Source organism: Passer domesticus, chromosome 7, assembly GCF_036417665.1.
Source record: "Passer domesticus isolate bPasDom1 chromosome 7, bPasDom1.hap1, whole genome shotgun sequence".
Lineage (NCBI taxonomy): Eukaryota > Metazoa > Chordata > Aves > Passeriformes > Passeridae > Passer > Passer domesticus.
This window is the reverse complement of record NC_087480.1, coordinates 57,761,239-57,776,425: the sequence shown is the minus strand read 5'-3', so window position 1 is coordinate 57,776,425 and position 15,187 is coordinate 57,761,239. Positions and strand designations below refer to the sequence as shown.

At 50.5% G+C, this 15,187-nt stretch overlaps 1 protein-coding gene across 2 annotated transcripts in view; it reads left to right on the top strand.

Moving 5' to 3' along the window:
- SSBP3 (single stranded DNA binding protein 3) overlaps positions 1 to 15,187 on the top strand; it is a 54,592-nt gene that overhangs the window by 36,682 nt on the left and 2,723 nt on the right. Inside the window, exons 6-14 of one of the 2 annotated variants that reach the window (XM_064428939.1) lie at positions 7,601 to 7,681; positions 8,448 to 8,507; positions 10,317 to 10,383; positions 10,484 to 10,560; positions 13,399 to 13,463; positions 13,560 to 13,608; positions 13,805 to 13,840; positions 14,008 to 14,062; positions 14,477 to 14,547. In XM_064428939.1, coding sequence (XP_064285009.1) covers positions 7,601 to 7,681; positions 8,448 to 8,507; positions 10,317 to 10,383; positions 10,484 to 10,560; positions 13,399 to 13,463; positions 13,560 to 13,608; positions 13,805 to 13,840; positions 14,008 to 14,062; positions 14,477 to 14,547 — 561 coding nt within the window. The remainder of the gene's footprint in view (positions 1 to 7,600; positions 7,682 to 8,447; positions 8,508 to 10,316; positions 10,384 to 10,483; positions 10,561 to 13,398; positions 13,464 to 13,559; positions 13,609 to 13,804; positions 13,841 to 14,007; positions 14,063 to 14,476; positions 14,548 to 15,187) is intronic. The other variant, XM_064428940.1, reaches the window with a different exon arrangement.

Below are 15,187 nucleotides of genomic sequence, written 5' to 3'. Positions count from 1 at the left end.
CTGCTGTCCTTCCATGTTTGCTTTCTATCTTTTGTGGCCTTAAAGCAAATTCCTTTCTTGCTCGAAGAGGTTACTGTGTATTTACAACCAATGTTTTTTTTCCAAAGCTGCTTGGTTTGTGTTTGGGTTGGGATTGTATTTGTTCTCCAGTCCTAACAGACGTGTGTAATTGAAAACATTCTGGATTTTGATTCCTGAAACTTTTTCCCCCTCCTCTGGTTAACCACTTGATTTTTTCCAAATGCAATCACTGAATGCATTAACAAACCCTGGCTGCGGCTGCAGGCGGGAGTGGGCTCCAGCCAAATCCCTGAATGCCGTGGAGGCACCTTGTAAGCAAATACCCAGCAACGTCCCCAAAGTCCCCCCACTCCTTCCTTATCCCACAGCAAGCTCTGACAGAGGAGGGGGTAACGTGTTTGGAGTGATGCTGACAGACAGGCTATCAACAAGCACAAAGAAAAGGAGTTTTCAAACCTTGAACCTTGAGGGTTTTTCCTCAGGAATCTCTTTGCCCGGAGTGAGCTGCACTGGTTTGCAGCAACATAAGCTTTCAGTGCTTTAAAATCCTCCCGCTTGAGGATGAAACACTTGTTCATGTAAAAAATGGGATAAGAGTTGAAAGGAATATTTGTTTTGGCAAGCTGGGCTTTTTTTAATCTGGGCTTGTGATTTGTATATGGGAGAACTTCTCGAGCAGCAGACAGGCAAGCTCGATAAGGAGCTTGTGATTTATTGTGGCGATATCTGAGCCCGATATCGGCGATTGCATTTGTGTGGGAAGGGGGAAGGAGGGTCCTGTCTTTTTTTGAGAGAGAGAAAGAGAGATCCCATTTCCTGAACATGCTCCTGACAAAGTAAGAATATCCGATATCGATCGGGAACCCTAAAACAGGCGAACCTTGCAGCAGCGCTCGGCGGCAGGGGCTGAAGCCAACGGCGGAGATGCAATCTCGCAGGTCATAGCTGCTGCCAGCAATCCCAGTGCCAAGCTGCTGCTTCCAACAAATGTGTCTCCAAAACGTCCTGATCTCACCCCACGGTGAAGCTGACTGTCCTTTGGGGCTTCTGCTTCACGCCGAGCTGCGAGGGCTGCAAAACTGGCATGAATTCAGGGCAAGGCATCGAGAGTATGGGTTGGCTTTCCCAGAGTGGGAAAGGTGAGGAAGAGGAGTCACATCTCTCCAGACTTTTACTGTTCATGCTGCCGTCTCGACTCTTCCCGTTGACAGCCTCCAAGCTGTCCCCCTTTCTTTCCTTTCTGCCCTCCTGTAGCACTCTTGCACTGAGGGTCTGATTCAGGAGCAAACAACGTATCCTAGCTCCCTGCCACCCATGCAGCTGGCCCAGGAGCCACTTGGGTAGGGGGTGGCTCAGAAGCAGGAGTGGATCCTGAAGCCCCAGACAATGTAATAACACCAGGACAGGTTATGCTGCCCATCCCCAGCACTGCCAGAGGGAGGAGAGGATGGGTGCCGGTGCATATGGCTCACATGTGACATCTCAAGAGCCTGCCTTTCCTGAAAGCCCTCCAACATCTGGTTTCTCCTCCCAGCCCTCGGGATGGAAAGCAGAAAAGAAATCCCACCTTTTAACACAGTCTGAACATCACCTCCATGAAAGCCTGTCTGATTTATTGCGGGTGCTGGAGCTCATTCCAGCCTCAGGAGATGCTGGAGAGCAGCTCTTGCAGAGATGGGCTGGAGGCTCAGTGCCGAGCCAGTCACAGCTCGGGGGTAATTTCCTATCTGTAGGAGATTAAAGTGCCTAAATTCAGAGGGCAAAAACAAAAAGGTCACAGAAGATAGAAAGGACTTCTCCCCAACCCTTGGTGTGCCAGCCCTGGGAGTGAGTGAGGTGGTGCCACTTCAGCCAGTGCCATCCTCATGCCAGGAAAGCACTGGAGAGGGCTTAGGGGTTTTCAGCATCTTGCTCTTCTCCACCAGGGACCTGCAAGGGATATCCCCAAGGGCAGCAGGCATGGGCAGATAGTTTTTGAGAGGATTTAGAGAGCCTGATCATGTCCAGGCATGGTGGGGAGTCACACAGGGAGCTGAGGAATTAGTCACCAGCAAAGCTCAGGTAGCAGAAACTCCACAATGCCACCCTGGGGGTGCATGAACCCCCCCAGCTCTGCATGTGAGGATGTCCACCACAGGCAAAGGGAAAAAATTACATGGGCCATTCCTGGGACTCTGTAGCCCAAACACATATGAGTGAGCTTGGAGGAGAAGGAGTGGTCCAGGAAAAGGAGAGGGAAGGAGGACTCCAGGCTGCAGAGCCCATCCACAGCCGTTGCCTTGCAGTGAGATTCCCTTCCCAGTGCCAGGGCTCAGCAGTGCCCTTCAGGTCAGGGGCCAAGGGAGTGCAGCCTGCAGAATCTCCCAAAATGATGGGAGAGGAGAGGCCCATGGCACTCTTGGGTTGCTGGGGCATTTCATGGTGCCTGCCAGCAGCACAGCATCGTCTGCTCTCCGGACAAAAGGTTGGCTGGGTTGACGGCCAGCATGGGTAGATGCTTTTATTTAAATCTCTCTCTTTGTCCCGTTGAGATGAGCAAACAAACCCTCTGCTCATCCTCCTAAAGGTCATCAGAGGCGTTCCTGCTTTTGTTTTGAAAGCTGGATTGATGCTGGGGTGCAGATCCCTCGCAAGAGGGATGGGGGGGATGCCAGGGAAATACAGGAAGGAAAACAAAAAAATTGAAAGCAATTAATACCACACCTTTACACCACTAAACAAACCGGGGGGGGCCGAGTCAGCAGCCCCCCCAGCTGTGCCTGAGTCCCCGCGCCGCCCCGAACCCCGCGCTGATGAAATGGAAAGTTGACCATAAATCAATGTCGGCGCTGCGTTAGCTATGCATCAGCGGCTCGGCGCCGAGATGCACCAAAACAAAGCGCCGGCTGCTCCGTGTTCCCACACTGCCCCCTAATGCAGGCAGACCTGGAGAGCTGGGGAGGACGGGGGCTCCAGAGCCTGGGGGGCTCCCCCCACGACATTCCCTGCCCTCCCCACCTCTCCTCCCTGCGTCCTGGAGACTTCCCCCTTGGGGTGAGGCATCCCGTGGGGTGAGGATGGTGAAGGCAGGGACAATAGGAAGGGGTCCATGTTGTCCTGCTCCCTCCTTGGATGCCACCATTTTCCCCCTGCTGTCCTGGTGTCTCAGTGGGTTTTCCCACTGCTCGGGAGTGCCACCAGCTCCAGCCAGCCAGTTCCAATGAGGCAGCACGAGAGCCACAAAACCAGGCTGTTTTTCCCAAAATCCTGGGGTAGAACTTGGTACCAGGCGAGGTTTGAAGGAAGGTAGCCTACAAGCTGCAGGAAAGGAAAAGCAAGCATCAGAGAAAGTTTTTTTTCTGGAAGTTTAGTAGGATGCCCGAGGCTTTTGTACCGAGCGTCTGGAGCATATGGTGGGATTTGCAGTCAACTTTCTCTCGGGTGCTCCAGCCAGATGGAGGTGACTGTTCTTGGCTCTGGCTGACACGGGTTTGTTTCCTGAAGAGCTTGTGTTAAACATATTCCTTAAAACCAGGCTTCTGCAGTTGGGAGCCCCAGCTGCAGGCGAGGCAGAGCTCCTGCCCACGACTGCCTTTCTCTGTCTGCGGGGGGAGCTCGGCCCGCCTCGCCTCGCCTTGCCTTGCTGCCTTGCCTTGCCTTGCCTAACCTCGCCTTGCTTTGCCTTGCCTTGCTTTGCCTTGCCTTGCCTTGTCTAACCTCTCCTGGCCTCCCTTTGCCCCGTCTCGGGAAGGTCCTCACCCAGCAGTATGTGCTGGAAGTCAACCGGGGTCTTTCTCTTTGAAGGCAACTGGAGCATCTCTCCTAAAGGCTCCTTCACAGATAGCTCTTCTTTTTCTTATCAACTTGCAAAACATCTCTCTCCTTCAGTAGAAATAAATCTCCTCTCCAGTAAACCCAGGCATGGCTTTAATTAATATCCATCTAATTTATTTTAGTATTTTCTAACGTCAAAACTGGCAGGCAGGGGCAGGTATTTTAAACACAAGGTGCCTCCCTGTTGCTAACTCGAAACCATCAGTGTCTTGTGGCAGTGATGCTTTGCCTTCTCGTACCATCCTGCCTTGTTCTGCCACCCCCAGAGGTGCTTGAAAATGTTTTTAAATAGCAAAACTCCCCCATTAGCTGAAAGTATGTAGCCCATAAAACATGATCCATTTGTGGTGAATTACGCTGGAAACATAAATTGACACACACAGAGCTATGATCGCTCGTGCCATTTTCCATCTTTAATATTTTACAAGAAGTTTGAGGAGTCGAGCTCATGAAAGACAGAGTGGAAATAACCTGATCTCCTGGAAACTCCCTGTAGGAAGCAGCTGTGGCAGCAAACTTCGGCTGTCCGGCGGGCCAGGTTGGGCTTTTAAAGTCCCTGGAGTGGAGGGGAGAAAGAAATGAAGCAGAGTGGAGGTTGGGGCGCTGACAGCTCTTGGAAACAGTTTTCTCTAAGACTATTTTAGCTGTTTGGGTTCTTCTTTGGGGTGTTTTGAGGCAGCTACAGGAAGACGAAGAATAACCCCACACAAAGAGTGTCCACTTTGGGGGGGAAAAGGAAAAACTCAAGAGATGATGGGGTTTCTGTGGCTGGGGAGAGTGCTGGTGTGGAGGTGAGAGTGAGGTCCTGCTCACCCAGCATGGCGTGTCAGAAGGAGCTGTGCCGCAGGGATGCGACTCCAGGGCTGGATGGAGGGATGTGGAGGAAGCAGGACAGCATGTGTTCAGCCTCCTCCTTTAACAGGAGTAGTTAATAACTGCTAAACACACGTCTTTTTAAGAAAAAAGGGATGTTCTGTTGGTTGGAGCCCACATGTCGTCTCTGCAAAACACTTGTCTCAAGTGCCGCGATCCATCGGGATCATCTGCTGCTCCCTCTGCAGCAAGGCAGTCCCGTGCAAAAAGCCAACCACTCCAGCAGGCGTTCCCGGCCCAACACGGGTCCCAGCCCTGAAACATCTGCAAGTACTTATGGAGATAACAGTATCCAGAGGGACTGCATTTCTGAATTTCTGACAGAGCAGGGCAGCCCTGCCGAGGGGGCCGCGGCTTGGAGCGAACATTTCGGATGCTGCTGCACAGAAAAAGCAAGAAAAGAAGGAAAAATAAAAAAGCTGCTTTCAGCTCTTCCCTGCCTGCCAAAACGTTTGCACAAGCAGGGCATCCCCTCATCCAGAAGTGTCCTCTGGGAGCTGTACCACATGGGATAATGCAAGGGCAGGGATGCTGCGGCGCCGAGCTGGAGCATCCCGGGAGCAGCCTTGGTGTTGGGGCAGGAGCTCACTCCAGAGGATGCACTCAGCAGCACAAACAACGGATGCTCTCTGGATCCAGCTGCCACAGGGCATTTTTCTCCAGGGGAAATGCTGCTGTGTCTCGTAGATGCTTTTTCTCCAGTGGTCAAACAGTGTTTGCTCTCCAGCTTGAAATGCAGTCTCCCAAGCATTACCTTCAGGCCCAGCTAGGGTGCCTTCAGGTGGCTGTGTCCCCTGTGTGTTTGGTACCTGTTCACCCCCCACCCTCACCTGCTGTGGGGTATGAGGGGAAGGACATCAGTCCCTGGACAGCAATGACCCCTCCTGCAGCACAAGGCAGGCATCGTGGAGGACACTGGCTCTTGCATTGATGGGGCTCGAGGTTTGGCCTCTGCCAGCCCTGGTTTTTACCTTCCGCTTGGTTTCATCACTCATTCACCTCTTCTGATCTTCCCTACCCCAAATCCTGCAGCTGAGATGTGTAGGAAAGGCTTTGGGGGTGGCCAGACCTTACAGGGGGATGGTGGGAGGTGTCTGCTGCCCCTGCTGCACTTTGCATTCACAGACAGAGTTAGCAACTCAGAAGCAAAAATAAGTCAACTTCCATGCCTGGAGAGGACTTCTGCTAAAGGAGGTTGATGCTGCAGTTGGACCTCAGAGGTTTGTCTTCTCCTCTCTGGTGGGACATGGATGGAGAAGGCAGTGGGGAGGGTTGTCTTCAGGTGCTGTGACCTCATCCAGATGAGTCTGGCCAGGAACTAAGGGCAGGGGCTGGTTCCTTTTGGCACCTGGAAAATGAATGGTGGTGTAAGTGGTGGGATTTCAGCGGCTGGAGCAGAGAAGCTGGCAGGAGGCTGTTGGTTTAAATCTGCTTGGCTCCATCTCACCACTGAACCATTCAAATAAAAAAAATTAAAAAAAAAAAAAAAAGAAGAAGAAGAAAAAACCCACCCTCTTACTTTATTTACATTGCACTCAAGTTTCCGCTGTACAAAAGATTTGCAGGTGCAAATATGTCCTGCCTTCATTAACTTCCCCTCCCTTTTTAATTTATGTGATTTCAATTTTCCTTCCCTGTACTGTTAATTAGGGGACCCTCTAATCAGTACCATTATCACAGTGGTATTCATGTTTAGGAAAGCTGCTAAACAAATGCTTGCAAAATTGCTAAATGGCTAATTAATGTCTGTTAATTAAGAAAATTGCTCATGGTAACAAACCATGCCATTGCTGGCAGCAGCTAGAAGGCGAACACTTGTTGAAATTAGTAACGAGGCAGGTAGAGAACATCTGCTCCGGCGCCGGTCCTGGAGCCTGCCGTCGCTTCCCATCACCTACTGACAGAGCTCCTGTGCTTTCTCTACCAATTACACCTCCTTTGACTCCAAAAAATACCTTTTTTTTTTTCCTTTTTTCCCCCCTTTTTCCTCACGTTAACACGCACCGGTATGTTTCTTGCACCGAGCTCGCGGTTTTTCCAAGCAAATTTTCATTTTGTGCTTTTAAGGGAAATTTAAAAAAAAAAAAAAATTTAAAGTGGGCGTTCAAGCCCAAAATGTCACCGACTGCTGCATTGCAGTCTTAAACCTGCACCAACTAATCTCTCCTTTTTTCCCCTAGACATCCTTTCTTTGCTCGCAAGCCATTTTGCTCGCATCCTTAGGGAATCCACCTGGAGGAAGGATGTTGCATCCCTTCAGCGTGCCGGTGCAGCCCCGGCTGTGCCGGCCAGACGCTGCCCAGGCGTGGGCTGGGACATGCTCCTCATCCTCCACGCTCGCTCCAGCACCTCCAGTAACCACGGCCAAAACACAAACCCAGAGGTGTTCCCAGCCTTGGGGATGAGAGAGGAAAAAAAGATTTTTATTTTTAAAAATTTTTTTTAGATTTTTTTTCTAATTTTTTTTGTTTGGTATTTGTTTTTGGGGTTGTTTTTTTTTTTGGTTTGGGGGTAGTTTTTCTATTTCCCCCCAGCCTCTCTGGTCCTCTCCTGAATATTTTTTTCCCTCATTGCACGCCCCTGAAAAGTGTTTCCCTGTGTGTTTATCATTGCAGACTTGGTTGAACCACTGGACCGTTTACTCTCAGTGTGGCCACTGTATTTTGACAGATGTTCTGATTTTGAATATATATTTTTTTCGCATATATCATTACTCATTGTTCTGCTGCAAATGAATAGAAACTCAATTTAAATAAAAAAGGAAAAAAAATTGATTTAAAGCCGGGAGAACTGACTCCCTGACTGAACAGGTCCACCCGTGAATCCTTTTTTTAGCTCTTTCTGCGCTTTCATGTGCTAATCTATAACCTCCTTCTACTGTCTGACCTCACAGGGACCGCCTGGGTCACAGCCCTCGCCACACGCACAGCCTCCACCCCACAATCCTAACAGCATGATGGGACCCCACAGTCAGGTAAAGACACTAGTGATGGGTAGGGCTGTGAACCGGGACGTGCGCTCGATTTACTTCTTTTTTCCCCCTCTGTAAGCATGCTGGGTACCAGCTCCCCAGGGAGCATCCCCCTGGGCACCCCAGCTCTGAAGAAAAATGTTGGTTTTTTCCTTTTTTTTTTCTTTTTTTTTTCTTTCTCTCTTTTTTTCCTTTTTTTTGGTGTTTTTTGGATATGCAGTTGTCAATGGACTGAGAAGTCAGTTGTGGGTATCAGACTGTTTTACCTTCCCAAGGTAGCCTGAGAAATTTAACTTGATGTGGATTTTTAAGCTTCTGTTAGTAGCAGCAGTTGCAAAAAGAAGTAGCATTAAGCCTTTCTTCTTTTTTTTTTTTTTCAGTACTTAGCACTGGGGTTTTTTTGTGTGTGCGTGTCTGTGTGTGCTTATTTGCCACTTTTTTTTAATATATCTCTATATATTTAAACCTGAACATTATCTAACACTCAGGGTTTCCCATGCACTAATTTTAACAGCCTCACCTAGTATTGCCAATGTCAAACACGCTCTCAAACAACAAACCTACAGAGAAAATGTCTAAAAAACAGACTCCAGACACCTTTCTCTTTTTTTTTTTCCTTTTGAAACATCACTTTTTTAAAAAAGATGTCTCCAGAAAAAAAAAAAAAAAATCCAAAAATACCAAAAGCAGTGTGTACAGGTTGACCAGCGTGCGTGGGGAGTGTGCTGCTCCCCAGGCTCAGCCCTGACCCCTTTTTCTGTCCCTGCAGCCGTTCATGTCGCCGCGCTACGCCGGAGGTCCCCGGCCCCCCATCAGGATGGGCAACCAGGTACTGTGCTCCCAGGATTCTGCATTTCCCAGGGATAGCTGTTATTTGGGAAGGGGGATGAGGGCCAGGTGTCCTGCAGCTGCTCCTTGGGTTGGTGTGGCAAGCATCACCTCCTTGGTCACGCTTTCTTTTCCTAGTGCTGGATCATCAGGCGTCACTTAACGGTGATGGTTTAATTTTATTGTGAGGTTTGGGCCTATCCAGGGTGGAAACAGCAGTGGGGAATGTGCTGCTTTCCAGCCGTGGTGTTCCCAGCAGGGCTGTGCCGTGCTGCGTGCTCGCTGCCCGCCTGGATTTTCCCTGCAATCGCAGAAAATTAAAGTGATGGAGATAATCCTGCTGCTGGGCTGACCGAGTGTTTAGATCAGCGGCGGGGTCAAGCAGGGCAGGTCACTGCTGAATTTTTTGGGTTGGGTTTATCCTCTTATCCCAGCTTATACAAGGGCAGTTTGTTTTCTGGCCTTGCAGACAGAGGCTTCCACCCCACGCCCTGCCTGGGAGCATGCATGGCCTTTGGTTAAGGAATTCATCTCCTTGCCAATGATGCCATGCAGATCCATAGGGTAATGACCAAACTTGTCACTAAAGGAAAATTAAAGGAAACCCGTAATTCCTTTGAGCAGCAATGGTGTCTGTTCAAAAATTATCTTGGGAGTTCGTTTTTTGGCTATCAGCATGATTCTTCTGTAGGCCTAATTAGCAGAAAGAGCAGGATAGTCAGGAAGTAGGATGGACCAGCTTGCTCTGCCTTTGTGCTTGCTGGATTTGAGACTTGAATCTTTGCTAACTGGTGCTGAGACAGCTGAGATGTAGCTGAGAAAAACCCAGAAGGGGCTAATGGAGGACCTCCATGGCTGGAAGAGCCTTCCACCCAGGGCACTGATGGATGATCTAACGAGGTATTAATTCACTGCACCTCCTCATGGGTCAGTTTTAACAGGACCCCATCCTGCAGTGGCTCTTGGCTCATCCCAAGCTCTGCTGCAGGTGAGCACAGTGAGCTGGGCAGGCAGGAGAGGCAGGGGGGACTGGTTTGAGGAGGCTGTTCCCACAGCAGGATCAAGCATCCAAGAGTGGGTAAAGTTAATTGGAAGGATTTCGTTTTTTTCCCCCAAACACCACATAAAAAACACATGTTTGTACCTAAGCAGAGCTATGGTCACATCCTGAGGGACAAGAGGAATAAATAGGCAGGCAGGAAGGTCGGGCAGCAGAAGTGTAAATATCCACCTCTGCAACCCTCCTGGTTTATCTTCCTTCTGCTGCCAGCTTCCAGCCTGCAAAAAACTTGGGATTGGGCTGATTTTGCCTCGGCACAGCCGTGTGCACCCAGGGCCTGTGCTGTGCTCCAACACGGGGATCCTCAGTGCTGGCATCAGCGTAGCAAAGCTGTTTACAGTTTGCTTCCCTCAGGCAGACAGTATCTGCATTTTTCTTCCCCTTTATCTGTTTGGAGTAGCCTTTGAAGCTTAAATAGCATCATTGCCTGAATGGAATGTGAGTTTGGGGAGGGGGCCTTGCTCTGCTGCACATGGAGCATCTCCCTGCCACGGCCAGTGAATCACTGCCTGGTTTGGCCCTGGTGCTGTGTGTCACCTTTCCCTGCTGGATTTGACACCGCTGCCCCGCTCAGCCCGGGTTTTCCCCTGCTTTCCTAAAACACAGCAGAGTTTGGCATGAGGGGAGGGGGAAACGCCTTGTTTGGGGTTTAGAGAGGGTTTACAGAAGGATGAGGGAGGCAAAGATGGGGTGTGGGATGCAGGGGGATGCAGGATTTGTTATTTTAATCTTTCTCCCTTGCTTTCACAGCCCCCGGGTGCTGTTCCCGGTACACAGCCATTGCTGCCCAATTCCATGGATCCCACGCGACAGCAAGGTAAACCCAGCAGAGGAGGGTCACGTTCTTAATTAGCTGTTAATTCGGGATGCCAGAGTGGCTGTGGCGCCGTGTAACACCCCTGCTTTCCTCCCAACAGGGCACCCCAACATGGGCGGCCCCATGCAGAGGATGAATCCTCCGCGAGGGATGGGCCCCATGGGTCCCGGTCCGCAGGTAAGCCCGGTGCCAAAGCACATCCCACAACCTCCTGGGGCTCGGGAGTTCCCCCCACGCCCTGTCCCCCCATTAGTGTTAATGTGTTTTACATTAGTCTTGCATCTGGAAATCCCTCCTTTTAACAGGAGTGAGGTCTTCAGAGCTCATTAAGGGTATTAGAGCCTCCCTCCTGCCCTTCTGTCAGAGGGGATGGCACTTAGCTGCGCGCCGGAGCAGCCTTTGAGTGCATTACACTGCCTGCCTGGGAAACAGTTACAGCCCTAACTGCAGGAAAGGGGAGGGAGCCTTGCAATTTGAATTAATAAATAAAAAGAAATGGCAAAGATCCCTTTAGCAAAGGGAATAAGGCTTTCCCCTGCGAGGTTCCCCTCCACCTGCCCTTCCTTCTGCCTGTTTGAGCTCTCTATTTCAGGAAAGGGGAGTAAACTTGAAATTAAGCAGATCTGGGTTAATATATGCTGTCGTTTCGTTGATTCACTTTATGGAGTGGCTTGTTGTTGACTCACTCCTGTTTGTTCCTTCTACGAGACTTCAAAACCAGATTACCATATTTTGGCTGGAGGTTTATCCTCTCTGCATCGTCGCCTACGTGGAGTTTGTAGCACGAGGATCAGAGTCTGTCAGGAGATGAGCGGGCGCGCTGGAGTTGTGTTTTGTTTTTCCCCTGGAGACTGTTGAGATAAGTGAATGTTGTGTAAAGAGGGAGTTGTGTCATGTCTTTAGCACCAACCTGAGGATGATGCTCGGGGGTGCTCAGCCGTGTCCACGGACGCCCAGATCCATCCTAGGGCAGGGGACAAAAAACCCGCGCGAGAATCGTTTCACAGGCAAACCCTCCCATAGCGCTGCCGCTGTGCTTGAAATCCTCCTTTCCTGGAGGATTACACCCAAAAAGAAGGGAAAAAAAAAAAAAAACAAAGGCATTTGCAAGCGTGGCCTGCGCCAAGGCGAGCGGCGGCGGCTTGCCCGGGGGAGGCTGCTTCCCACTTCCAGAGCTCGCCGCGAAACTTGGAAGCGGCGAGCGCGCCTGAGCGCCGCGTGGGATGGCGGCGGCTCTGGGAGCCGGCAGGAGTTGTGAAATGTTCAGAGCTTTATTTTTGACTCCGCCGTTCCCTGTGTATGTACATTAGGGAGAGGTTTTTTTAAGAGGCAGCCTTTCCCTGGAGGAGCGCTGGGCTTCCCAATCTGGCACCCGCAGGCGCTGCCTCCCTGCAGCCATCCAGGAATCGGCGCCTGCGCAGGCAGACACCAAAAATACCCACCCAGACCCAGCAGCCCCTCACGCCTTGTGTGCCCTGGGCTTGTTTTTCCTTTAAGCTTTGTATTGGGACCTTCCTAAATACTTCTCAAACGATTCCAGAGGGCTTCAGAACATCCAGCCAGGACATCCTGGAGTCCTGACAGCAGCTCCTTATTACACAGCAGTGATGAATCATCCCTTTCAGCTGATTGCCGCTGCCTTTTTCCCTTTAAGAGTCCCATTTGTAGCTCTGCAGCAGCCAGGACAGGGTTTGCCAGCACCAATATGAAGAGGGTTTGTAGCTGAAGAGGGTTTGTAGCTCCCTGGGTTTTGGTGGTGCCTTGCCCAGGTCGCTCAGCACAGCTGTGTTCCCTCCTCACTTTCCCTGAGCATCTTTCAGCTGGCTTCGTTTTCCAGCCTTTCAGCTCCAATTAAAAACGCTGAGCCCTTTTTTTTTTTTTTTTTCTTTTTGAAACAAGGGGTTTGATGCTGCTATTCAGTGTAAATGGCTGAGATTTCTATCAATTAAGGACTTGCTGGTAATTTGTTTGGGGAAAACCCTTTTCTGCCTCTTCAAAACAAACTTTGGTGATGCCCTCAGCAGTGCACCGTGCACTGGTGCATCCGTACATCCAGGTAAAAATTGACAACACTAAAGTATTGTACTTAAAATCCAGTTTGGAGAACTCCAAGGGGCTGTGGTGTAGGAAGTGGCCTCCTCCTGCTGTAGCAGTTTTTTCTTTAAATGGCAGAAACACAGTCCAAAAAGATGCATTACAGAAGAGAGGGAGGTGGGAGGGGAAGAGTGGCGGCGCGACCTAAATCTGGCTGCACGTCGCCTGGAGGGCACACGGAGCAAAGCACAGACCAAATGGAGCACAGCATTCGGGGGATTCCTCTTCCTCCACTGCCTTGGGCTCGGCTTTGTACTAGAGCTGGTTTTAGGAGATGAGGGATGCAGATCTGAGGCTCCCAGTCCCAGCTGGAGGCTAAGCCAGGGAGGAATAAGGCAGGAGAGGGGGCCCAGGGGGCTGCCTGCCCTCGCCCGCTCCCCACGGCTGCAGATCCGCCCCGGGGGATGGAGCACAGAGCTGGGGAGCAGCAGAAAAATAAGCCTGGCTTGGTGTTCCCTACTCCAGCAGTCATCCAGGGAGCAAGGAGTGCTCCATCTCGGGGAGAGCTCCTGTAGCCTTTCCTCATCCTTTACACTGCAGCAGGAACCTTCCAAGTGGTGCCTTTTCTCCTCCTCCTGCCCCTGTTTTCTCCTTCACAAAGGGAAAAATCCAAAAGGCTGTTGCTGGCGCTGGGGGCTGTGAACAGAATTGTGGAGCTGGGAGGGGGATGTTTTCCCTCCACAGAGAGCAGGGAGGGGGAACTTTGGGGCTCAGTCTGGCTCCCATCCATATTCAGCTGCCTGGGTTTTTTTATAAACACAATTGGCTCTTATGTTCATCGTCATTAATTTTTTTTTAAGCTCATTTTTGCACACAGACCCACTTGTTTTTTGTTTGTTTATTGGCTTTTTTCCCCCCTTTCTCTTTCCTCTCTGGTGTCCCTGCCCGTTACGGTAGACTGACCCTTGGTTATCGTTGCAGAACTACGGCAGCGGCATGAGACCTCCACCCAACTCCCTAGGTCCTGGCATGCCTGGAATTAACATGTAAGGCAATCCCCACACTGGGAGGTTTCACCACTGGCTTGGGACTGACAGAAAAACACAGCATTTATTTTTTTCCCGTTTTAATTTTGTCCCCAGGGGGCCGGGTGCTGGCAGACCGTGGCCGAACCCCAGCAGTGCTAACTCAGTGAGTACCTTGGGTTGCTTGGGAAGGCTCCTGCAAATGGGATCATTCTCCATTAGCTGAGCCCTGCTAATGAGAGGGGGTTCCCCAGCCTCTTCCTTAGGCTGCTGGGACTCCCATCCTGGCCAGGCTGAAGGGGCACAGGGGGTCTTAGCTGGGATCCAGCCCATGGCTGAACCCGTCTCTCTTGTCCCTGCAGATCCCATACTCTTCTTCATCGCCTGGTACATACGTGGTGAGTCCTGCCCCTGCTCTTTCATCAGGAGTTCCTGTGGTTTGGGGGGAGTCAGTGCCATGGGAGGTGGCACTGGGCTGGGGCTGGGGGTTTGGGAGGTGTTTGAGAACATGGAGAGGCGGGCAGTGCTCATGTTTGCACATCTGACACTGGCGTTGTTTCCGCAGGGTCCGCCCGGCGGCGGTGGCCCTCCAGGGACACCCATCATGCCCAGTCCTGCAGGTATGAGCCCTCTGAGACCCCTCTCTCTCCAGGGCCATCCCTGCCCTGTTGGTAATGACCAATTTTTGTGGCTTTTGGCTTTCTGGGAAGTGAGTAGCATGGGCTTCTTGACTTTGGGATTGCATTTGGGAATGTTCCTCCATCCCCCTGTGGGTTTGGTTGCTGTGGGGCTCAGGAAGGTGAGGAATTACCTCCCCACCCTTCCCAGCCAGTAGCTGAATTATTTTTCACAGTTGAATTTCTGTGATTAAAAACTTTGTGGATCTTCATTAAATACAAATTAACCAGAAAATGGTGGTAGTTAGAGGGAATTTTGGGTGATAAAATACAAAAGAATGAGTTCAAGTGGCATGAGTTTGTTTTAATTAAGAAATGAATTAATCACCCGACTTACTGGGCTTCACTGTTCCACAGATTCAACAAATTCAAGTGACAACATCTACACAATGATTAATCCAGTACCGCCCGCAGGCAGTCGATCGAATGTAAGTCTGCTTTCTAATAATTTACATATCAGATACCATAACAAATCATAATTAACTTCATCAGTTGAGAGTAAAGCAGTTTAATTGATTTCAGCCATTTGTTACAAAACAGAAATAAAACAAACCATCAAAAAGCGATTAACTCTTGGGCGACTTTGTTAATTTTTTATGCTTATTAAGAGAGCAGCAGTCCTGCTGCTCCGGCCAAGGTGCTGGGTTTTGTGGGATATGGGCAACCTTAAACCCTGGGGAATGCTGGTTGGAATGCTGTGCTGCAGCTCTGGGTTACCATCCAGCCAAATTTTATAGGTGAACCCAGAGGACCATGAGCCCCACAGCCTTGGGGGTGATAAAGCCCCAGGTTGTGCCAGGGAATGTCAGATTGGATATTCAGAAACTTTTTGTCATCGAAGGGGTTGCCAAGCATTGGAATGTGCTGCGCAGGGCAGTGGAGTCACCATCCCTGGAAGTGTCCAAGAAATGTGTGGATCTGGCACTTCAGGGGGTGGTTTAGTCAGGGTGCTGAGTTCACTGTTGGACTTGTTGATCTCAAAGGACTTTAGCAGCCTCAATAATTCAGTGATTCTGCAGTATCAGAGACATCCCTCCTTGTCCTGCTCCAGAGGGATGGCTGGGGCAG